This window comes from Oncorhynchus keta, chromosome 24, assembly GCF_023373465.1.
Source record: "Oncorhynchus keta strain PuntledgeMale-10-30-2019 chromosome 24, Oket_V2, whole genome shotgun sequence".
NCBI classification, from domain to species: domain Eukaryota; kingdom Metazoa; phylum Chordata; class Actinopteri; order Salmoniformes; family Salmonidae; genus Oncorhynchus; species Oncorhynchus keta.
In genome coordinates this window covers 46,394,980-46,420,549 of record NC_068444.1, presented here as the reverse complement: position 1 = coordinate 46,420,549, position 25,570 = coordinate 46,394,980, and the positions used below count along the sequence as shown (strand labels likewise).

General features: G+C 42.3%; 1 protein-coding gene and 1 long non-coding RNA gene across 5 annotated transcripts; one reads left to right on the top strand and one right to left on the bottom strand.

Annotated features, from left to right (window-relative positions):
* Nucleotides 1-1,071: 1,071 nt before the first annotated feature.
* LOC118357621 (putative RNA-binding protein Luc7-like 1) lies at nt 1,072-20,062 on the bottom strand. Of its 2 annotated transcripts, XM_035734929.2 has the most exons (11): nt 19,842-19,990; nt 18,421-18,491; nt 17,209-17,303; nt 5,102-5,200; nt 4,838-4,948; nt 4,582-4,725; nt 3,713-3,889; nt 1,958-2,046; nt 1,752-1,793; nt 1,483-1,647; nt 1,072-1,335 (listed from the first exon to the last, which is right to left on the bottom strand). In XM_035734929.2, the coding sequence occupies exons 4-11, from the start codon at nt 5,195-5,197 to the stop codon at nt 1,188-1,190; spliced, it is 972 nt and encodes a 323-aa protein (XP_035590822.1). In that variant the 5' UTR covers nt 5,198-5,200; nt 17,209-17,303; nt 18,421-18,491; nt 19,842-19,990; the 3' UTR covers nt 1,072-1,187. The 2 variants fall into 2 exon arrangements, with proteins under 2 accessions (XP_035590822.1, XP_035590821.1); XM_035734928.2 differs by lacking the exon at nt 18,421-18,491 and having other exon boundaries at nt 19,842-20,062.
* A 596-nt stretch (nt 20,063-20,658) lies between these two features.
* On the top strand, nt 20,659-24,767 carry LOC118402681 (uncharacterized). 3 transcript variants are annotated; one of them, XR_004829537.2, is made up of 4 exons: nt 20,659-20,850; nt 24,107-24,248; nt 24,475-24,556; nt 24,679-24,767. It is a non-coding gene; the product is annotated as an uncharacterized LOC118402681 (long non-coding RNA). The 3 variants fall into 3 exon arrangements; XR_004829539.2 differs by lacking the exon at nt 20,659-20,850 and adding an exon at nt 21,557-21,986; XR_004829538.2 differs by lacking the exon at nt 20,659-20,850 and adding an exon at nt 22,016-22,547.
* The last annotated feature ends 803 nt before the right edge of the window (nt 24,768-25,570 follow it).

Below are 25,570 nucleotides of genomic sequence, written 5' to 3'. Positions count from 1 at the left end.
AAGTTTTTACAGGAAAACAAAAATGTAGGCCCCTCCCCGTTTCAGTCCAGTATCTTCCATTTGGTGCCTAATGAACACCACCCAGGACAGTATGCTGGAGGTATATTTATGCAAAGTATCTCAATCACACATAGCAATTCTGACAGTTTAAAAATAACAGTATGATAAAACACGGCAATATGGAAATGCTCTATTCTTTAAGTTTATGGCCAACGGTCATTAATTTATCCTTTCTCTAGTTTCAGCTACTGATTTCCCCCAGGAAATGTATATTCAGGACAGTTTTATAGAATATAGAATCATATGCATGTCATCAACAGCCATCACATCTAACATACAGTCAGGACTTTATGTACCCCCACGCCCAATGTTCAAAACCCCCCACAACTTTATCCCAGGATATATTTGAACGCTTGAAACTAAAATATATATGCATGTACAATATACAGGTGACAAAATAAAGGAAACACTAAAATAACGTGTTTTAGTAGGGCGTTGGGCCACCATGAGCCGGCATAGATTCTACAAGTGTCTGGAACGCTATTGGAAGGATGAGACACCATTCTTCCATGAGAAATTCCATAATTTGGCGTTTTATTGACAGTGGTCTCGGGCACCGCTCCAGAATCTCCCATAAGTGTTCAATTGGGTTGAGACCTGGAGACATGGTATATGGTTTACATCATTTTCATGCTCATCAAACCATTCAGTGACCACTCATGCCCTGTGGATGGGTGCATTGTCATCCTATAGGGGTATAGCCATGGTAGCCAAAATAATGGCCGGCCCAGCATTTTTATACATGACCCTAATTATGATGGGATGTTCATTTCTTAATTAACTCACGAACCACACGTGTGGAGGCACCTGCTTTCAGTATACTTTGTTTTACTGAAGTGTTTCCATTATTTTGGCAGTTACCTGTATATACTTCTGTGGTCATATAAGCGCTATGTATTTGGGACAGTGGATTGGCTGGAATATCGGTCAAAGCAAAACATCTCTGGATCATTTTGATAAGGGAACGGAGGGAGAATTCATACAAGGAGAGAGTTCAAATAGATGTAATGGACAGATATGAAAGAGAGACAGACAAAAGGAGGTTGTGTGTTGAGGATGGAGACAGCGAGAGAGAGAGAGAGAGAGAGAGAGAGAGAGAGAGAGAGAGAGAGAGAGAGAGAGAGTCCTCAAAGGTCTCTATCCCTGACCTCCGCCCGGCGGGATTCTGTTCTCCCGTTCTGATCCCTGCTGTCCTGCCGCCGCTCCGAGGATCCCCTCTTCTTGCTTCGCTCCCGTGAACGTTCTCTGGAGGAGCGATCGCGATCCCTGGACGACCTGGAACCATAAACACTGTCTTGTTACACACAAATCTGTGTGTGTGTGTGTTTGTCGTGTGTATATATTATGATAAGAAGCTTTATTATTAAGTGTGCACTTGTTTAAGTAATAAGATGGACCGTGTGTGTGTGTGTACACTCCTACTTGTGTCGGGAGCTGGGCTCGTGGCTGTGGCGGGCGCCCTTGCTGCGGGATCGGCTGCGGTGGCGTCGCCTCCTCTCCCGGTCCCTGGAGCGTGAGCGGGAGGAACGCCGCTTCTCCCGAGACGAGGAACGCGAACGGCGTCTCCTACGGTCGCGAGAGCTGGACCTGCAGCACGGGCCCAGAGAAGTGTTTTATACAGCAATAAACCCAGGAGATAGTGTATTGAATAGAGTTCATGTGGCAGTAGATGGCTGGTGGCCCATACTAACCTTCTATGTTCCCTGCTCCGTTCCCTGCTCCGTGATTTGGTCCTATAAAAGTGACAGAAAACAATTGATGAGATACCACAGGGAAAATATCTGCACGTCTCCACATGGATTGATTATATTTTCCGAGAAGTGCTGCCATCCCCACCGACATGTTTATAAAAATCTGCCTACATCAATTTAATGATTTTTGCCAAGTTAAGACCCACCTCTTCTTCATCCTCTCCTCCTTCTCCCGCTCTTCTCTCCTCTTCAGGCGGTCCTGGTTCCTCTTCTCCTGCTTTTCCAGGACAGTTTTCTGATAGAAAATGTTCAGCAATGACATTAGCCTCAGTGTTTACATTAAAATGTCTTATGTTAATACATTCTAATGTCAAAAAGAATGTTCTTGCGGCAAAATTTAAATTAATCCCAAAAGGGAGATGTTTCCTGTACTTTAACCTCTGAACTCTTGCGTGCCCATAGTAAACTGAAAATATTTTTCCCAAAAATTGCTAATATATGCATATAAAAAATATTATCGAATAGAAAACTCTAAAGCTTCTAAAACCGTTTAAATTTTGTCTCTATGTAAAGCAGAAATCTCAGGGCATGCATTCTCACAAATGCTCTCTTGTCATGGAAAAAGTTGGCCCAACTTTGACGTCATCTCACACGCACTTCCCAAACAGCTACCGCTCTGGGAACAGTCTGTACGTGTTCAGCGCGAAGCCTGCTTTCAATGGGGCTTCTCATTGTGAGAATCGCGCGCTCACGGGAGTTTGAGCGAGCCGAAACCTCTCGGCCAAGCGAAAAAAAAAGGTGACTGTTACGCGCGCTCTGGCCGGGTGCTGTATTTTCTTCAGGATCGATTAAACGACGTGTGTGTTTCTGTTCGTCCTCAAGATTTCTGTGCACCTTTATAACATGTTAAAGCTTAATTATGAACATAGTTTGACAAGTTTACTCGACATATAATATGTAATTTCAACGTTTTGGTGCGCATCCACTTGAATTTTGCCTACATTTCGACCGAAATGTGGCTATTTTGAGAACCGAAAGACACAGACTTGAAAACTAAACGCTGGTTTGGTAAGTATAATCCCTTCCAGGTCTTTTGATGGAAGAACAGCAAAGGTAAGGGAATATTTATGTGGTAAATTTGGGTTTCTGTCGACTCCAAGATAGAGGAGCGATAATGCTAATTTTGGAGCGCCGACTCCTAGTATAGCCTAGTGAATGCAACCTGTAACGTTAAAAATAAATGTAACACAGCGATTGCATTTAGAAGAAATGTATCTTCCTATACATATGTAAAACATGCATATTTAGTCAAAGTTTATGATGTGTATTCCTTGTTAGCTGACGTTATCTGCCGGAGCTATCGGCATTTCTCCTGACATTTTAGTAGCATTTTTTGAACGATGCATCATTGTAAACAGAGATTTATGGATATATATTGCAGATTATTGAAAAAAAAAATGAATGTACTGTGTAACATGTTATATTACTGTCATCTGATGAAGATTTCAAAAGGTTAGTGAAATGATTTCTTTTAATCCTGCGTTTGTTGATTGCATATTTTTTCCTACTTGGCTATGCAAATTAGCTATGTCTGTGGTGGTAGTTTGACATAAATATGTGCTATGTTTTCGCCGTAAAACATTTTAGAAATCTGACTTGCTGGGTAGATAAACAACTTGTTTATCTTTCATTTGAGCTATTTTACTTGTTAATGTGTGGAGGTTAAATATTTTTAGGAATATTTTTTCGCATTGTGCGTTATGCTAATGAGCTTGAGCTGTAGTCACGAACCCGGATCCGGTATTGGTAGACTATGAGGTTAATCAAAAACAAAGTCCCTGTGGAATGCTCAAAAGGGGAAAGCGGTCAAAAAAAAAAGAATCCCCTTTTGAGGATTATACTTCCACATCTCGCTAGGTGTATTCAGTAACCTATTTGGTCTGAGGTGGTTCAGAGCATACCTTCAGGGCTTCCAGTTTCTCCCTGATCTGGATGAAGCCCAGATGCAGCTTCCCGCCAAAGTGGTCGGCCAGGCGACGGTCGTTGTCGTGGAGACCCAGGTAGGCCGAGCACACCTCACAGACACGAAGCTTCTGCTGCTGGAAACTGGAGGCAGGCATGGAGTTTCTGTACTCCTCCTGAGAAGGACAAAACCGAAGAGATGGAGAAAGATAATGAATCAGGATAGGAAAGAAGGGGTTTCGAGTTCGGTATGGCAAAAACTAAGTTGAATCAGGATAGGAAAGAAGGGGTTTCGAGTTCGGTATGGCAAAAACTAAGTTAAACAGGATGGTTCCACCTTGTCCAATAAGAAAATATTTAATTGTCCATTCCAAAACCTTTCCGCTACATTGAGCCCTACTGAACACAACCCAGGTCTACATTCAAAATCTAATCAAATTGTATTGGTCACATACACATGGTTAGCAGATGTTAAAGCGAGTAGAGAAATGCTTGTGCTTCTAGTTCCGACAGTGCAGTAATATCTAACAATTCTGCTACAACCACCTAATACACATAAATCTAACTAAAGGGATGGAATAAGAATATGTACATATAAATATATGGATGAGCGATGACCGAACGGCATAGGCAATAGATAGTATATAATACATTATATACACATACGAGATGAGTAAGACAAGATGTGTAAACATTATTAAAGTGGCATTATTAAAGTGACTCGCGATCCATTTATTAAAGTGACGCATTCAGTAACCCATTTGGTCTGAGTTCTGTATTCAGTAACCTATTTGGTCCGAGGTGGGCTAGTTTGATGGAAAATAAGCATGCCGTGAGTAAAACAACCCCTCCTCCTCCTCCTCCTCACCTCAGCATCCCTCTTCCTGCTGCGAACTTTCTCCACTTCCTGTAGGACCTTCTGGGCCTCATCCACATTCCCCTCGGCACCCAGCTGCTCTGCCTTGGCCAGGAGCTTCCCAATCTCCTCGTTCAGCTCGTGAACAGTCTCTGCCTGGAGAATAATAAACAAGTCAACAACAGCATAAAAAATGAGTCAAAATCATAAAGTTTTCAACATGTCATCCACAATAAGATTCAGTGAACAAGGTTCATCTTGCCCTCACCTTTTCAGCCACCTCCGCACTGATCTCATCTTGGGTCTCAACCAGTCGTTTCTTGGCCAACTCTGTTCTCCGGTCGCAGTCGGCAATGAAAGACTCCAGGTGATCCACAGCCTATTGCCGACAATAGAAGAGTAAACTCCATATAAGTCAATGGAACACAGACTTCTGCACTGGTAAAATGAACTGGGAGAAGTACAACTTACTTGCCCGAGGAGATAAATTAAGTTGTTTTTAAAAATCAAGCCGACTGTGGATATCACTTACATCAAGCTCAAAGAAGAGGTCTCTCTCCTTGGAGGCAATTTCATAGTCGGCCCGGAGTGCCAGGTCGTGGGTCTTCGCACATTCTCCCAGATCCATACGCTGTTGATGAAGTCAACGTTAGCCAGTCAAGACACAGCCATAGATCCAACAGTCTGCAATGAACTACTTTAGAAGTCACAAAATATTCAGAATAGATTAACCACTATTACTGACTACACTTCAACTGCTGATTCAATAATTACATACGGGTAACAGAAATTAAATTAAATGTTGCACGGAAGAGTGAAAGTTTAAACTGCAATAAAATGTACATATTTTCAGAGTAGGGTTGTAACAATACCAAAATTGAACTAACAATGTGATACCAGGCCAAAAGCCTACCTGTGATTGGGTCCCAAAGAATGTAGTAAGGAATATACAGTACCAGTCAAGTTTGGACACACTTACTCATTCTAGGGTTAGTCTTTACTTGTACAATTTTCTACATTGTATAATAATAGTGAAGACACCCAAACTATGAAATAACATACGGAATCTTGTAGTAACCAAAAAAATGTTAAAAACATTATATTTTATATAAACTCAGCAAAAAAAAGAAACGTCTTCTCACTGTCAACTGCAATTACTTTCAGCAAATTTAACAGGTGTAAATGTTTGTATGAACATAAGACATGTAACTAACAGAAATTGAATGACGTGTCCCTGAACAGGGGGGGGGGTCCAAAATCAAAAGTAACAGTCAGTATCTGGTGTGGCCACCAGCTGCATCTCCTCCGCATGGACTGCGCCAGATTTGCCAGTTCTTGCTGTGAGATGTTACTCCACTCTTCCACCAAGGCACCTGCAAGTTACCAGACATTTCAGGGGGGGGAATGGCCCTAGCCCTCACCCTACGATGCAACAGGTCCCAGGCGTGCTCAATGGGACTGAGATCCGGGATCTTCGCGGGCCATGGCAGAACACTGACATTCCTGTCTTGCAGGAAATCACACACAGAACGAGCAGTATGGCTGGTGGCATTGTCATGCTGGAGGGGCATGTCAGGATGAGCCCGCAGGAAGGGTACCACATGTGGAGGATGTCTTCCCTGTAACGCACAGCATTGAGACTGCAGGCAATGACAACAAGCTCAGTTCAATAATGCTGTGACACCGCCCCAGACCATGACGGACCCTCCACCTTCAAATCGATCCCGCTCCAGAGTACAGGCCTCGGGGGTAACGCTCATTCCTTCGACGATAAACGTGAATCTGACCATCACCCCTAGTGAGACAAAACTGCCACTCGTCAGCGAAGATCACTTCTTGCAAGTTCTGTCTGGTCGGGCGACATTGGGTTTATGCCCATAAACCGGTGATTGTTGCCGGTGATGTCTGGTGAGGATCTGCCTTACAACAGGCCTACAAGTCCTCAGTCCAACCGCTCTCAGCCTATTGCGCAGTCTGAGAACTGATGGAGGGAGTGTGCGTTCCTGGTGTAACTCAGGCAATTGTTGCCATCCTTTACCTGTCCCGCAGGTGTGATGTTCAGATGTACCAATCCGGTACAGGTGGTGTTACGTGGTCTACCACTGCGAGGACGATTAGCTGTCTGTCCTGTCTCCCTGTAGCGCCGTCTTAGGCGTCTCACAGTACAGACGTGGCAATTTATTGCCCTGGCCATATCTGCAGTCCTCATGCCTCCTTGCAGAATGCCTAAGGCACGTTAACGCAAATGAGCAGGGACCCTGGACATCTTTCTTTTGGTGTTTTTCACAGTAGAAATGCCTCTTTAGTGTTCTAAGTTTTCATAAGTGTGACCTAACTGCCATTGTCGGTAAGCCGTTAGTGTCCACAGGTACATGTTCATTAAATTGTTCATGGTTCATTGAACAAGCACGGGAAACCGTGTTTAAACCCTTTACAATGAAGATCTGTGAAGTTATTTGGATTTTTACAAATTATCTTTGGAAGACAGGGTCCTGAAAAGGGGACGTTTCTTTTTTTGATATTCTTCAAAGTAGCGACCTTTTGCTTTGACATTCTCTCAACCAGCTTCATGGGGTAGTCACCAGGAATGAATTTCAATTAACAGGTGTGCCTTGTTAAAAGTTACTTTGTGGAATTTCTTTCCTTCTTAATGCGTTTGAGCCAATCAGTTGTGTTGTGACAAGGTATGGGTGGAATACAGAATATAACCCAATTTGGTAAAATACCAAGTCCATAAAGGGTGGCTACTTTGAAGAATCTCAAATATATTTTGATTTGCCCAACACCTTTTGGATTACATGTGTTATTTCATAGTTTTGATGTCTTCACTATTATTCTACAACGTAGAAAATAGTCTAAATAAAGGAAAGCCCCTGAAATGAGGACGTGTCCAAACTATTATGCATTTACAATACCAGTCAATAGTCTGCATTTTCATTGCGACAGTAAGGTGACAGCCCACTAGTCCTATATGAATCCATCTTTAGCCTACTCTTCAGACAACTTTACACACAGCCGACATACTCTTCCCAAAAGTTAGGCACCAAACATAACTTAAGTAATCAGAAAAATAGTGATTTGATTCAGATTTATCTTACATTACATTGATATGGCATATGAATCATACCTTTAGAGCATCTGAGTAGACCATCTATGCATTTTCTTTTTTTCCTGTGCCATCCACTTCTGTGCATAGCTAAGGTATCATGTTAGCTAGCTAACATGACTAAACATGATCGTTATCAAACCAAAAAAACTTGCAGCCAAGCGACAAGGTTTATAAAAGTAAACAAAACGTGCACCAATTCGCAGTAGAAAGGGGAGACGGTAGCTCTGGCAATATGGGGAATAACTTTTGAGTTTGGGCTAGATACTCGTGGATTTCAGTGATGTAAAGGCACAAGCATGGCTGTCACTGTGCTCTACTTTTCCTATGGCAGTGGTACTTAAGAGGCTATGTGACAACGAAGCCTAGTCAGACTGGCCTGCTTGTTCTTACAGGCGAAGCTAAAAGATACGTATCCACTGCGCTCGCACTGCAAGCTGCGCTAATATTTTAAACAAATGTAACAGAAACCCCATCCCAGCTCACCATCACGGCTACATAACATTTTCAAAATGACGGAGAGGCGCAGAAGGAACCGACGGAGAGAAGCAGCTAAGGAGGCTAATGGCTGGTTAGGGGGTGCGGCTGGCTGCTCACAGCTGTCATAGGTGATATTGGATGAAGCACTCATTCTGATGTGCCGTCACACTCCGAACTCTGATATTCTATTTGTAGGACGCCTAGGGATGCAGTCATTGATTTTGAGAGAGAAGGTAGTGGTCACACAGGGAGGAGATATGGTCGTGCCTCTTCTATAGCTCAATGGGTGCACACAGAAGTATAATTGAGATGCTTTTGGCAGATTGCAGTACCCTAGTTGGCCTTCAACTGGAGTTACTCAATGAGAGGGGGCAACACTGAGCTAGCGTGTAACATCACTTCCAGGAGTAGCTCAAACTTCGTATGTTATGTCTTCCATGGGACACGAACTTAACTGACTTCATTTGGCTTCAATGTGTTATTGAGTCCTCACATAGGAATAAATTATGCCATGTGATCGATGGCTTTGTCCATTCATATATACACCGTGTACAAAACATTAAAAACACCTTCCTAATATTAAGATTCATCCACTTTTTTGCCCTCAGAAAAGCCTCAATTCGTTGGGCCACGGACTCTAGAAGATGTCCTTGGCCACAGTTGCGTTAAGTTGGCTAGAAGTCCTTTGGGTAATGGACTATTGTTGATAGACACAGGAAACTGTTAAGTGTGAAAAACCCAGCAGTGTTTAAGTTCTTGACACAAACCGAAGCACCTGGCACCTACTACCATATCCTGTTCAAAGGCACTTAAATCTTTTGTCTTGCCCATTCACCCTCTTAATGGTACACATACACAATCCATGTCTCAATTGTCTTAAGGCTTAAAAAGCCTTCATATCTTTCACCTGGTCAATCTATGTCAGGAAAGAGCAGGTGTTCATAATGGTTTTGTACACTCACTGTAGTAATTGGTAGCATTATTGTTGGCCGCTAGTTTACTCCAGTGGGGGAGGGGGGGGGGGGGTTTACAAATGATGCAAACAATTATTTTGGGTTCAACCTGCAATATTGAAGCAGATCTAACCCCACCCCCAAAAAAAAAAAAAAAAAAAAATTGTCCTTCATTCATTGCTATGATCAACTCCTAAAGAAAAAAAAATGTACTTCTAAGAAGTTATCCCTTTCTTTACGTGCCCCCCAAATGTTTAGCTAGCTAATGAGTTAACATGATTGATCAAGGCGCTTTATAAAATGGTTAACAGCCCGTAAGTGGTTTCAGAATGGCTGTGACATGGAATATGCCCCTAGAATGGAGAATTTAAATACAAAAAAAATGACAAAAAATGTAAAAAATCGTCAGTAATAACCGGTCAAAAGAAGTTTGGGCTAGCAAAGCCTTATCATTACAATTATTGTCTGGGTGTTTTTTTTCCTTGGAGCTTCCATATAAAAGTGTAGGAGCATAGAAGTCTAACATGATCACACTTTAGAGCCCTGGAGGCAGAGACAGCGAAAGTAGGGGTGCAGGAACACCCCCTGGCTCAACCTTGAAGTTCAGATGGGAACAGTAATAATAACTGAAGTCTGGACACTGACCGTAGGCTCATATGTAGACCATTAACTCCTGCATAAATTAAGTTTATTGCAGTAAAAGGACCCACCAATTATTAATTTGTCTCAGGAACAAGAGTAGAGAAACATGACTTGTTTCTTTCAGCATCTTGAGAGAATGTGAATGTATGGATAAGGACTTGTGTAGCCTAAACGTGATCATTTTTTTCAGCGACATAAAAGCTGACCGTATTTCATTTTCAGCCACAAATCATGTATCCAAGATCAACTTAAATACTATCAGAAACATGGTGGATTGTTTTCACAGCTTTTCATTTCTTTAAAACAAAATTGTCATTTTGTATGTACAATGCCTTCAGAAACTATTCATACCCCTCGACTTAATCCATATTTTGTGTTACAGATGGAATTCAAAATTGATCATTTTTTTCCCCTCACCAATCTACACACAAAAGCCCATCGCAAAGTGAAAACATGTTTTTCGAATTCAAAACTCTAACTAGGCCACTCAATGTGGTCTTGATAAGCAACTCCAGTGCACATTTGGCCTCGTTTTAGGTTATTGTCCTGGTGAAAAGTGAATTTGTCTCCCAGCGTCTGTTGGAAAGCAGACAACCGGGTTTTCCTTTAGGATTTTGCCTTTGCTTAGCTCTTCCATTTCTTTTCATCTTAAAAACTCCCCTAGGTCCTTGACAATGACAAGCATAACATGATGCAGCCAATGTGTATTTTTCCAAACACAGTGCATTTGGAAAGTATTCAGACCATTACTTTTTCCACATTTTTGTTATGTTACAGCGTGAAATATTACAGTCACCTAAGTTCTCAGACCCTTTCCCCTCAAATCTACACAAAATACCCCATAACGACAAAGCGAAAACAGGTTGACATTTTTGCAAATGTATTAAAAATAAACAATTACCTTACATAGGTACTCAGTACTGCTATGAGACTCAAAATAGAGCTCAGGTACATCCTGCTTCTATTGATCATCCTCGAGATGTTTCTACAGCTTGGAGTAAAGCATCGGAATACCTAAAAAGTAAACCGAACTTTATTGAAAACCTGTTTTTGCTTTGTAATTAAAGGGTAGTGTGTAAATTGATGAGGGAAAAAACTATTGAATCAATTTTAGAATAAAGCATTGACGTACCAAAATGTGGAAGGCACGGGTCTGAATACTTTCCGAAAATACTATATGTAATGGGGAAGTGTGTAAAGATGTGCGTATAGAGATACATATATTTTCTACTGCTCGACAAAAATAACAACAATATTGGTCGACCAACAGCCTATCGACCAAACAATCGACCAGTTGACTAATTGGGGTCAGCCATAATTTCTTAGCCAATTTCTGGAAAGTTTTTGGGGTCGATTGTCCACCAGTCCAGTGGATTGGTTTCACGGTCAGCATCAGTAGACTGAAGTTTGCAGCTGAGTTCCTTTTCTACCAGCTGGATTTCAGTAAGACCTGTGGTGGCTTTTTGGAAAAAAAATGCCCAGAGACTCTTTTTAGCTGGCAGTTGTGGTGAAGCAGCAGCAACGTCTCCCTGTCCTGGGCTTGGGTTTTCATGTCCCTCGTTGACCATCTGTGTGACAGTTCTTGGTCGTGTTGATTTAAACAGAGGGTCGACTAACGAGGTTATGTCCAGGAGGTCATCTGTGGCTAGGTCATCATATTTCTCATTCAGAGAGTCCATGACTATTGTTATGGGTGAGCTCTGTTTCATGATGTCTGTATTGAACAGGTGTAGTTCCAGCTTCAGATAAGACACTGACAAAGACTCACCAGACAGAGCATTTGTGAATTCTAGGAATGGGGTCAATGCCTGGTTAATGATGGACTCAAGATCATCTGTACCTGTATAGGTGGGAGTTAAGTGCCAGGTCTTATAGTCACTGGACAAGACCTGCGAAATGGCTCTCTCCTGCTCCAGTACCCTCCTGCACCATCTTTTGACGTGATCCCCACCTGATAGGTGACTCTGTCACCAACTTTTGCTGGGGCAGGTTGCATTCCTTTGAGCAACTGCCAGGTCTGTTCTTTTTCCACAAATAGGAAAATGCACCTACCACTTTCTTACACACTCCAATTGCTCGATCTACCAGTTTGTCTCTAACCACTCTCTCTAAGAGAAATGTTAAATGATAAAAATCACAATTCTCTCTTTAGTTATGGACAACTGTAATATTTTACTTAATCAGTTGATGAAAAAAAAATGCACATTTAGTTTCATCTTACCAACCACTTCAAATATACAAAATTGACAAGGTTACTTACCATTGGCCAAGTGCAGACAACGTCCAAAACATTGCATTCGGGTCCATTTGTTGGTTTGAGCAGCCTTCACCACGTTCACACCCCTATTTGTTGTAATGCTGACCTGTCTGTCTTGACTGAGTCCCCAGGAGGTGAGAGCATCAATGCTATAGCTTCAGCCATTTGGTCTAGTAACGGAAGAAAGTATTTATTTTGAAGATTCCACTCTTTGTTAAAATAGCGGATAGTGAGGCTAATATAAGGCGTGTGAAAACCTTGTCAAACGTTTTCTGTAAGTCTTCACCTCTGTCATTGCCAACAAAGGGTATATAACAAAGTATTGAGAAACTTTTGTTATTGACCAATTACTTATTTTCCACCATAAATTGCAAATAAATTCATTAAAAATCCTACAATGTGATTTTCTGGATTTTTATCCCTCATTTTGTCTGTCATAGTTGAAGTGTACCTATGATGAAAATTACAGGCCTCATCTTTTTAAGTGGGAGAACTTGCACAATTGGTGGCTGACTAAATACTTTTTTGCCCCACTGTATTTGTAGTTGTCCACATACTTACTCTAAGTCAGAACCATCCAGAGTAGTGATGCTAGGCGGGCGGGTGCGGGCAGCGATCGGTTGAAGAGCATGCATTTAGTTTTACTTGCATTTAAGAGCAGTTGGAGGCCACGGAAGGACTGTTGTACGGCATTGAAGCCCGTTGGGAGGTTTGTAAACAGTGCCCAAAGAAGGGCCAGAAAGTATACAGAATGGTGTCGTCTGCGTAGAGGTGGATCAGAGAAAAACCAGCCGCAAGAGCGACATCATTGATGTATACAGCGAAGAGTCGGCCCGAGAATTGAACCCTGTGGCACCTCCATAGAGACTGCCAGAGGTCTCGACAACAGGTCCCTCCGATTTGACACACTGAACTCTGAGAAGTAGTTGGTGAACCAGGCGAGGAAGTCATTTGAGAAACCAAGGCTGTTGAGGTCTGCCGATAAGAATGTGGTGATTGACAGAATCGAAAGCATTGGCCAGGTCGATGAATACGGCTACACAGTATTGTTATGATATCGTTTAGGACCTTGAGCGTGGCTGAGGTGCACCCATGACCAGCTTAGAAACCAGATTGCATAGCGGAGAAGGTACGGTGGGATTCGAAATGGTAGGTGATCTGTTTGTTAACTTGGCTTTCAAAGACCTTAGAAAGGCAGGGTAGGATAGATATAAGTCTGTAACAGTTTGGGTCTAGAGTGCCTCCCCCATTGAAGAGGGGGATGACCGCGGCAGCTTTCCAATCTCAGGGGATCTCAGACGATACGAAGAGAGGTTGAACAGGGTAGTAATAGGAGTTGAAACAATTGTGGCGGATCATTTTAGAAAGAGGGTCCAGATTGTCTAGCCCTGCTGATTTGTAGCGGTCCAGATTTGGCAGCTCTTTCAGCTATCTAGATTTGGGTGAAGGAGAAATGGGGAAGGCTTGGGCAAGTTGCTGTGAGGAGTGCAGAGCTGTTGACCGGGTTCAGGGTAGCCAGGTGGAAAGCCAGGTGGAAAGCAAGGCCAGCCGTAGAAAAATGCTTATTGAAATTCTCAATTATAGTAGATTTCAGTGGTGACAGTGTTTCCTAGCCTCAGTGCAGAGGGCAGCTGGGAGGAGGTGCTCTTATTCTCTATGGACTTTACAGTGTCCCAGAACTTTTTGGAGTTTGTGCTACAGGAAGCAAATTTCTGTTTGAAAAAGCTAGCCTTTGTTTTCCTAACTGCCTGTGTATATTGGTTCCTAACTTACCTGAAAAGTTACATATCGTGGGGGCTATTTGATGCCAATGCAGTGCGCCACATTATGTTTTTGTGCTGGTCAAGGGCAGTCAGGTCTGGAGTGAACCAAGGGCAATATATGTTCCTGGTTCTAATCTTTTTTGAATGGGGCATGCTTATTTAAGATGGTGAGGAAAGTACTTTTAAAGAATAACCAGGCATCCTCTACTGACGGAATGAGGTCAATATCCTTCCAGGATACCTGGGCCAGGTCGATTAGAAAGGCCTGCTCGCTGAAGTGTTTTAGGGAGCATTTGACTTTGATGAGGGGTGGTCGTTTGACCGCGGACCCATTACGGATGCAGGCAATGTGGCAGTGATTGCTGAGATCCTGGTTGAAGACAACAGAGGTGTATTTATCAAATGTAAAGCACTTACATCAGCTGATATCTCAAAGTGCTGTACAGAAACCCAGCCCAAAACCCCAAACAGTAAGCAATGCAGGTGTAGAAGCACGGTGGCTAGGAAAAACTCCCTAGAAAGGCCAGAACCTAGGAAGAAATCTAGAGAGAGGAACCAGGCTATGAGAGGTGGCCAGTCCTCTTCTGGCTGTGCCGGGGTGGAGATTATTACAGAACATGGCCAAGATGTTAAAATGTTTATAGATGACCAGCAGGGTCAAATAATAATGATCACAGTGGATGTCGAGGGTGCAACAGGTCAGCACCTCAGGAATAAATGTCAGTTGGCTTTTCATTTAGAGGGCAGGTTGGTCCGGATGATATATGAGGGTGCCCATGGTTACGGACTTGGGTTTGTACCTGGTAGGTTCCTTGATAATTTGGGTTAGATTGAGAGCATCTAGCTTAGATTGTAGGATGGCCGGGGTGTTAGGCATATCCCAGTTTAGGTCACCTAACAGTACGAACTCTGAAGATCGCTGGGGAGCAATCAATTCACATATGGTGTCCAGGGCGCAGCCGGGGGGGTCTATAACAAGCAGCAACAGTGGGAGACTTATTTCTGGCAAGGTGGATTTTTAAAAGTGTAAGCTCGAATTGTTTGGGCACAGACCTGGATAGTATGACAGAACCCTGCAGGCTAACTCCACCCCTTTTGGCAGTTCTATCTTGGTGGAAATTGTTATAGATGGGGATGGAAATTTCAGAATTTTTGGTGGCCTTCCTAAGCCAGGATTCAGACACGGCTAGGACATCAGGGTTTTGGCGGAGTGTGCTAAAGCAGTGAAAATAATTAACTTAGGGATGAGGCTTCTAATGTTGACGTACATGAAACCAAGGCTTTTATGGTTACAGAAGTCAACAAATGATAGTGCCTAGGGTATAGGAGTGGAACTGGGGGCTACAGGGCTTGGGTTAACCTCTACATAACCAGAGGAACAGAGGAGGAGTAGAATAAGGAAACGGCTAAAGGCTATAAGAACTGGTTGTCTAATGCGTTGGGGACAGAATAAAAGGAGATTATTTCCGGGTGTGGTGGAATAGATTCAAGGCATAATGTATAGACAAGGATGTGAGTACAGTGGAGGTAAACCTATGCGTTGCGTGATGAGGTTTTGCCTCCGGAGGCATCAATTAACGTAGATGAGGTCCCCGCATGTGTGTGGGGTGTGACGAAAGAGCTATCTAAGGAAATTTGGGTGGGATCGAGGGCACTACAGTGAAATAAAGCAATAAAAACTAGCCAAGACAGCAGTAGACAAGGCATATTGACAGTAGAGGCATAAAGCAATCACAGGTGTTGATCAGGAGAGCTAAGACAACAACGGGTAAATGGCAAAGAAAGGGCAGAGCGGGTCAGTTCGATACATACAGGACCTGAGTTCGAGGCTGGGGCCGACAGGTAAATAAAATGAGTTACCGTGTTATTGAAACAGTCCAGGGGGAATCAGCTGTGTACCCCAGTGATCATAGGGTCAAGAATAGCAATAGGTGAGACAGGGTGGTGTACGGTATTCACTACTACACTGGGCGAGCCGGAGACACAGCATTCAGAAAAAGCTGACAGGCCGGGGCACGTAGATGGTTCTGCAGCGATATCGTAACAGAATAGCCTGTTGAGACCAAATCGGGCAATCTCGTCAGCAGTCCAGTCGTGATGGATCGGCAGGGCTCCGTGTCGACAATAAAGGGTCCAGGCCAATTGGCAAAGGAGGTAATTGTAGACCTAGAATAAGTTGGTCTACGGGCCTCGCTCGAGGCTAGCTGGTGCTTGCTTGGGGACAGAGGCGTTAGCTAACAGTAGCCACTCATTTTCAGCTAGCTAGCTGGGAGTATTGATCTAGTGTAATAATCCAGAACGGTAGGAATCCAGTGATATGGTAGAGAGAAGCAGTCCGATATGCTCTGGGTTGATATCGCGCTGTGCAGACTGGCAGGTGATTGTCCGAGCTAAGGCTGGCTGATTCCAGGGAAAAGAGGCGAGGACAGCTAGCCGTGGCTAACAAAGACTAGTAGCTAGTTAGCTCCCGATGGAAGTTCCAGTTATAAGGAACAAAAATAGCAGAGCCAAACCGCATTGGGTGAGGCGGGTTGCAGGAAAATATATTTAGTTTGTAGATAGAAGTGAGATTAAGATATGAAAAAAGACCGGCTATTTACAAGATAAGACAAAGACAGATATACACGTACTACTGCGCCGCAATCTTAGATTAAAACTGTTGCCCTTCTTTGAGAGGCATTGTAAAACCTCCCTGATCTTTATGGTTGAATCTGTCTTTGACATTCACTGCTTGACTGAGGGATGTTACATATAAATTGTATGTGTGGAGTACTGAGATGAGGTAGTCATTCAAAAGTCATGTTAAACACTATTATTGAACACAGAGTGAGTCGATGCAACTTATTGTATCACTTGTTAAGCACATGTTTACTCCTTAACTTACTTAGGCTTGCCATAACAAAGGGATTGAATATTTATTGACTTAAGACACAGCCGCTTGTCATTTTTAAATAATTTGTCAAATATTCTAAAAACATAAATCCACTTTGACATTATGGAGTATTGCGTGTAGGCCAGTGACACAAAATCTACATTTAATTCATTAAATTCAGACTGCAACACAACAAAATGGGGAAAAAGTAGAGGGGCGTGAATACTTTCTGACGGCACTAAAATCTTCCCGGTCCCTAAATGTCTTCTCTTCCACAAGAGAAGCAGAAATGCACGAGAAAACTTTTCCTATGTCAACTAGATTATTGATGATGCATTCTTTCATTCTATCGATGTAGGACATTATTCTGGTTAGCAAGGCTTTATTTAGTATTCTAGCGGAACGAGACAAGTTCACTAACAAATAGCCTACCAAATGGAAGAAATTATAAGCAGAAAAATAACTAAACAAGGCGTTAAAGAAATATTTATTCCCTGCACCCCCTGTCAAAACATATTCCGCCGACCCTGTCTGGAGGAGACACAATGGAAGAAGAGTCTACTTACAGTTCCGGAGAGGATGTCGTGGGGACAGCAGTTCAGGAGATGGCTTTTGCAGACCCTCTCATCAGTGAATTTGACCCTCTGCCGCGTCTCATCCCCTGAAACAGTACAAAACCAACAGTTAGAAAGACCTCACATACTCATCCACTAGAGCGAGGTATCCAATGCTTTAGCATAACTATGTGTGCCCATATTAGGGTAAAGGGGCATAGACTTGACATTTTTTTTTACAATTGCATCTTGGGATTCTCCTTATTGGGGTGATATGAACAGATACATTGAGCTACAATGTATCATACTGACACAATGTGTGCCTTTGGACAGTATTCACGACATCCACTTGGGGCCTGCGTGGCGTGTCCCTAATGGCTTGATGTATTTTCTGCTGTGAATTGGAGGCTTACCTTACCAGAGCCTCGAAACTACATGAATAATGTAATAATATAGGCCTACGTTTGGCTAAGACTCAGAATGACTTTCCACTCTGTCTTTCTGAAAGCACTTGTTTTTCTATAGGCTAACATTCTTTAGTTGAACATGGTAGTAAGCTTACTGTATGGGTGTTATGATTGACATGGACAGGTTCATCAGGCTACCTTGGTCTCATGGCATTGTCATTCAACTTAAATGGGCTGCCTGTGTCACTGTAACAGCTGTTACTGTGTCAGCTAGATCTTCTAACTTCAACAAAACAAAAGGCCCTTAAAAAAAGATTTTGGCTTAGCCTATAGTTGGCGCCAACCAAGTCCTTGGCACAAATGCAACATAGTAAATAATAAAACCAAGAAGGGGGGGAAAAAAATGGTAGTTTTATACACACTGCGAGCTGCAACATATACTGTACCCATCTGCATCTTCAAGACCTCAGCTGCAGAATTTTAAACCCACGGTAGAAAAGTATAAAATGGGAACTGTTTTCTTGCCCATACCTGTAGTAAGGAAGTTGATATGAATGACACACAAGTCAGATTGTATTGCTTGATAATAGATGCCTTGCTTGACAATAGACCGCTAAAGCTCCTTGGCCTTCAGTGCAACCAGACAATGTCTTAGTTCAGGCTGCATGTACTACTTCCAAATTGTAATTCAAAGAGTCATTGAAGAATTTAATATCCTTGTTGTGATGCTAAAAAAAAAAGTACAACAACTTCCGGAAAGCAAACAATTGTTTGGATTACTATTGTTCATAACAGCTTTAAAAATCATGTGACTCACGGCTCGATGAACATGAGGCTTTTCTGCAACTCCTTTGCAGATTGAAGTAGGCTGGCAAAGATACACTGAACCTTTATGAATAAAATAAAGGGGCCACAATTGTTCAATTTGTATGCAACATGTCGGGGAAAATTTGAATTCATCTCAACACTCACACACAACCCCACTCGACAAACTCACTTTGTTAGTCTGATTAAGCCCAAAGAAGAACCATGGATTGAAGTCAGTTTATCCGACTTTACGTTACCATTGTAGACATGGCATCCTTACTTAAATGGCGGCTGTTATGTTTTTAATGTTTGTATCCTTGTAGCCAGATACGTCATTTACTATGGAAGTGGTGCTTCTACAAATGCTACACAATATAGTAGATACAGTGCAAGGTATGACAGTTTTAAGCTCCTGTCAATGAACAAATATTGTGGTGGTTCTACTTTCAAAAAATGAGTTTACTATTTGCATCAGCTTTTTTTTGTATTTCCAACATGATGTATTCTTATTTATAATATAATTAATATAGTGTGTTTGTTAAACACCAAAGGTTAAAGTCCAGCATCTAAAACTTTTATTCAATCACACAATTCAATTCCAAAACGTATTACTGGTTAGATATACTTCATATTTTTGATGAGTTACTTCTAGTGATCATGTCTTGTTAAACATTGTTTTATGCTTTAGATTATTTGCCATTTTAACCCACAGTCGCAGGCATTGTGGTGGAGCTAGTGCTGCAAGCATTGTAGGATGTTGCATTTGCTTCTGTCATTAAGGGTTGTGTGTATAACCTTGTTGATGGGGGTATTAGGTGGTCTCATCTTCAAACGTCAATTGTCCCAACAGTTTTGATATCCATTTATCATGATCCATTACACCTCATAGCACAACAAACTGCTTAATACTTACGTAGAAATATACTTTTTTCACACATGCATATAACATTGTGTAATAGTGGCATAGTGTAAAAATGTTTAACTACCCATAATATTCTAAAAAAACAGAGTTACATGGCAAGTTCTAATAACTTAAAATTCTTGCGTTAATCGAAAGTATTATGAAAATGTAGCTATAACATGTGTTTTATCCCACATTTTTCAGGGACCCCTTAAACTCTGAGGCCCACTGGGGCCCTATAGTAGAGAATCACTGATCTAGACGGCTGGTCTATCAACGATTAATGGCGAAGTGGACGTCATTAGCTATGGATACAAACATTAAATAGTGAAACAACAACTAGGCCGGGACCAAATCATGAATGAGCTCCTTTTGTGTCACACAAACGTCCTCTTGTACGCCATTCATTAAAGGTATGCCCATCTGACACACGACACAAAAACTAGTTTGCTAGGCTAACTGCAAGCCACACTGGCTCCATCTTTTAGCTAGCACGCTAACAAACTAGCCACCGCCTTTTTGCTACTCACCGTCCCTCGCAGTCCCCATTAGTTGATCGAGCAAAGCTCTCATTTGAGCTTGGGCCGACATTGCTGTGGGTAAATTGTTTAAAGCTTCTCCACACAACACAGACGATAACACAGTCTATGGAGGTGTATCCTATATTATTGAGGAAATATGTTTACTCTTTGGACAGGCTTCTTCAACGATCTCGCCAGGCCCCTCTTTCGCAGTTGAGGAAATGACGACACCTTGTATTATTGAAAACACGCCCATATGCTAGAATTTGCCAATTGGAGTGTCGGTTGGTAAGAGAACAAACCAATCACAGCCACTTGAACGCAAGTTAGCTCATTTCACGTACATAACCAGAGAGGAAGAGGTGAAACGAGAGGTAATCACTCTCGCCTAAATTTGTCCAAAATAAAACCAATGCATTTCTATGGGTTTATTTTAGACCTAAACTTGTCGTCTTCCTTCCCGCAAGGGAAGAACGACAGCCTCCCATAGTATAGCTCAGTGGCTGCCCCCTCTCATTGAGTCCACAGAAGTTCAAGGCTGACCGCGGTACTGCAGGCGTTGTTAAGCAGAAAACAGGATCTGAATGTAAAAATCGCAATCTTCGCGTGAATAAAACAATGTTTCGAAGACAATCTTGGTACCAATAATTGCTTATAATACACCAGATGTATTGTCCTTTATCAGCCTGCAGTATCCCAGTCGGCCTTCAATTTGAGTTACTCAATGAGAGGGCGCAGCACTCATCACACACTCATCACTCATCACAGTCAAGGAGGGAAATAGTCACAATCGTTTATCCACCATTCATTTTTCCACATAGGACATTTTAGAAACACTTAAAATAACAGCTGTGTTTCGTGTAGGCTTTCCCTGGCATGACGTTTAGATAAAAATGTAAATCTCTATTGGACAAGATGACTTTCATTAATATATGTGGCTCTATTTACTCTCAGACTCAAGACTACAAATCCCTGCAAGCTCCAGCACGTAATCTCCAGTTGACACCTTTGCTAACAGGTATTATGTCAATTTAAAACTTGCACTAGACAGTTTACAGAATTGTCAATTTAATGAAATTGGCACCATTTCCTTGTTTGACCTCTAGGTTTTATGGGTATTATGAGTCATACCGTGGTTCTCTGTTCGAAACTGCTGCAAACTCAGAAATCTCTAACTTCTGATTTCAGTGCATTCCATAAAATATTAATCCCAGTCGGAGCTAGTTAAAAAAAAATCAAATTTCACAGTTGTTTTGAACGTTCATCCAACTTTGAATTCCAAGTCGGATTTCCGACCTGAAGATCACTTGTCATCATGACTTGACCTAGTTTTGTTCAGATTTCCCAGCTGCCTTGAATTCTCCATTATCATCAAAGATGATCCATTATATCACAGTCTCTAAACCCAGAGGCACAACATCGCAAGACTTCCGTGAACGCTTGCGAAACGGGCCAGGTCGGGGTTTGAAAAGTGAATGAGAATTAAAAACGTATTATCTAAAAAAGGAACAACCTAAATTTGAGCCCATGTTTTAAGTAGTTGAACATGTTATTACTCAAACCTTGTGAAAGTGACAAACTGAAAGGTATTCATTTTTGTAAAAACAACTTTGCATCAAAGGTGTGCCTTTGATTTGACAGCCTACACATACACAGCTTGGCACGAGACGACTGTTCGAGCCGATGACATGAGCTTTGCTAGCCAACGTCGGCATGACATCGCCTACAAGTGTGATCGGGGATTTCTAACGGAGAAGCAATTTTAGCCTCATAATGTACTTTCTTTGATTATATTGACCAGACACCAAGGGGCCGCTCTAAAAATGGAAGGCAGTCAGGAGGAGGCAACATCAAGTGGGATCATTCTAGCCAATGAGAGGGCAGATATGCGTGTGACCCTTTCAGCCCTAGCAATAGCCACTTTCCTTTGGGGAAATCCCAGTCAAAACCGGATGCAGTTTAATTGCTACCATTAGTGGAGGTCCAATTCACGAACGTTGCCCCATCGGTCCTCGATTTAGCTTGTCATGCACAAAGTAGATGTCCTAACTGTTTTGCCAAAACTATAGTTTGTTAACAAGAAATTTGTGGAGTTGTTGAAAAACTAGCTTTAATGACTCCAACCTAAGTGGATGTAAACTTCCGACTTCAACTGTATGTATGACATTGATTTTAGAGTTGGAAAATTGGCTTAGTCTCAGATCTGTTTAATTTTGTTTTATACAGAAAAGGTGTTTGATTTAGTTTCGTTTATTCATTTATTTATTGGTAGTTCTTATGTCTCAGGATCTGCCTCTTTTTTTCCATTTTTTTGCACAAAATAACATACCCAAATCTAGCTGCCTGTAGCTCAGGCCCTGAAGCATTTTTTTGTATTTTTTTGTACCATCATCTTTGAAATGCAAGAGAAAGTCCATAATGTATTGTTCTAGCCCAGCTGCAATTTAGATTAATATACCATAGAAGAAGAAGTAGAAGTTCACCTCCAACGTCCAAAAGCAGAAGACTTGTCACAGGCTCTCTTTCCATTCCTGTAAATCCACCATGGCTACTCCCGCCTCCAGTAGTTGATCCAGAAGTGTTGGAGAGACTACAGAAAGATACGGAGGGTGTTGATCCATCTGATTGGTTTAAGAGACGTCTGGATACTGTGTATCAGGATTTTATGGCCTTTTACACAGATGGTTTAAAAGATCCAAGGACAAGATGCACTGGGTCAGTATTTGAAGTGCAGGAACGTGGGTTCGCAATCAGTAAACGTATTACCGATCATCTGGCTGTATATACGGCTGAGATGATGACCATCCTGTTGACCTTGCAGTGGGTGGAGGAAGTTAAACCAGAAAGTAGTTATTTGCTCATATTCATGTGCAGTGTTGATGGGTATCCAGTCCTTTAGCTCACGTAGCAGACAATACATGCTTTATGAGTTACTACAAACCCATGGCAGGATTAAATAAATGGGTATACAGATAAGATTTACTTCGGTCCCAGCCGATGTAGGGGTGGAGGGGAACGAGGCAGTTAATGTACTGGCTAAACAAGCACTTAGTAGTGGGAAGGTTGATGTTGTAGTTTCAATGAGCACGGCAGAGGCACAACCTGATATGGACAGTGATGGTGCAGAGTTGGCAGGAGCAGTGGAATAGAAATATTAAGGGCAGGCATTTATTTCAAGTACAGTGAAAAGTTGTGGAGGGGAGGACGGCAGGAAGAGACAGACGAGAGGAGGCTATTTTTTACAAGATTAAGGATGGAACACAGACAGTTGAATAAGACCTTAAATGTGATAGGAAAGCATCCAACAGGAAACAGAGACCGTGGAACATGTGTTGATACAGTGTGAGCAATATCAGAGGGAAAGGGAGAGGCTGAGATCTAGTATGAGGGAGAAGGGGATACAGGAAATTAGTTTAAAGATGATGTTGAGTACAACGTCATTAGATAGATTTAAAATATTCATTACATTAGGTGGTGGTAACACACCATAACGTCGAATGCCAACCGCTGATAAACCACACCGAAGAAGACAGGCTCTCTTTCCATTTCCCCTGAGAACCAGGTGCACCTGGTTGCCATTGCCCCCCACAGGGTGCATTTCACGATAGGGCCTGTTAAAGGTGGTCAAAGTTGGTACCTGTCCCGCAGGTGTGATGTTCAGATGTACCGATCCTGCGCAGGTGTTGTTACACGTGGTCTGCCACTGCGAGGACGATCAGCGGTCCGTCCTGTCTTCCCTGTTCTCTTCTCACAGTACGGACATTGCAATGTATTGCCCTGGCCACATCTGCAGTCCTCATGCCTCCTTGCAGCATGCCTAAGGCACGTTTACGCAGATGAGTAGGGACCCTGGACATCTTTCTTTTGGTGTTTTTCAGAGTCAGTAGAAAGGCCTTTTTAGTGTCCTCAATTTTCATAACTGTGCCGTAATTTTCTACCATCTGTAAGTTGTTAGTGTCTTAACGACCGTTCCACAGGTGCATGTTCATTAATTGTTTATGGTTCATTGAACAAGCATGGGAAACCCTTTACAATGAAGATCTGTGAAGTTATTTGGATTTTTACAAATTATCTTTGAAAGACAGGGTCCTGTTAAAGTGACATTTCTTTTTTTGCTGAGTTTATAACCAAAGAAAACGGTTGCAGATCGGAGGGCCAACAAGCGAAACAGACAAATGAAGCACGGATAAATTTTATGTCCAATAACCTGGACATAAATTAATTGCTAATGCTAACATGGAAGCTTTCCTTTGATGTTCATTCCTCCTCTGCAGGTCTGGGTCATTGAGACGTGTTGAGGACAGGAAAGGCAGAGGGTCTCTCCAACCTGCTACTGGTCACTGGGGGCAGTGTGGAGCTGATGGATGGTGACAGTCTCAACCCACTGTGGAGGGTCAACAGCAGCACAATCCTCAGGTAAAAAGCGACATCACCCGACACACTGATTGGTTAGCTAGTTAACATTGTGAGAGAGCTTACTCAAAACACAGTATTGAATGGACTTATCAGGAATAACAACCTCCTCATATTCCTTGACATTTGTAGTAAATTGCCACGCTCTAAATGTCTTATGACAACTGTGATACACAAGGTATTTGTACTGAATGGGAGGGTTTTAAGTAAGTTTCTCCTCTCCATTCAGTAAGCCTTCATTTGGCCACTTAAACAAAGATGGGACACCAGACATAGTGATTGAGGAGGACATTGGTAACAGCATTAAAGGGGTAAGTTGGGACCAGCTTGGAAGCAATGGAATATATTCAATTTATCTGCTGAGTATTTCATGTTTTTACACTCCTGCTGTATTTGCATTGAATGTGCCATCCATGGCCTGTGTGAATTGTAGGTAGTGATCCTGGATGGAAACACAGGGGTTCACATTGTGGGAGGTCAACCTACAGGCCTGTCCCAACTCACCCACACCGTCAACTCTTTCTTTGTGTTCATGTTCTGGGTGGTGATGCCTTCATAGGCCAATTCCACAGTGAGTACAGTGACTTCATAGTGAATCTATTAGAACAGATAATTTACTGATCTCCATTTCGTTACATCTTACTCTGTTCATGTAACCTTGACTGAGAATCTGAAGACTTGTCTTAGCTTCCTGAGTTAATGACTAGGCACAGTGTTGTGGCATGCATGGTTTGAACCTTGGTCAATCACATTCACATCAGTCATATTGTTGTTCTCTAGACATGCTGACCTGTTTCTAAATGAATGCTTTCCTCCAGAGCAATTTGAGTAAGGAGCGGCACTCCTACATGCTGCACCCCCACTACTCCACAGTTCTCCTGGAGAAGAGCAACGTCATGGACCACCGCATTTAAAGGTGAGTTGCATGCTTTCGCAAAACAATATTATTATAGGGATCCACTGAACTGTCTATATCTAGGTTGTCTGAAAACCCTACTCCCTCACCTCCCTCACAAATGCTCATTGGAGGAGGAGGTCTGAGGGAGGGACCTTGAATCCTCTACTCCAATACCCTTTGAGAGGGAGGTGAGGAATTGAGGGAAAAAAGGACTGAAGATGCAAGGATTTCACAGCTCGTAAAGTTTTCACACAGCCCTGGCCCGGTTTCCCAAAAGCATCTTAAGGCTAATTTCATTCTTAGAACCTACGTAAGAACATCTTAAAATGTCTGAGATGTTTCCCTAAACCGTCTTTATTAACGTTGCACTTGAAAACGCTCATTATCTAACGCCTGCCTTAGACCACTCGTAGAACAGCTAAGTGCG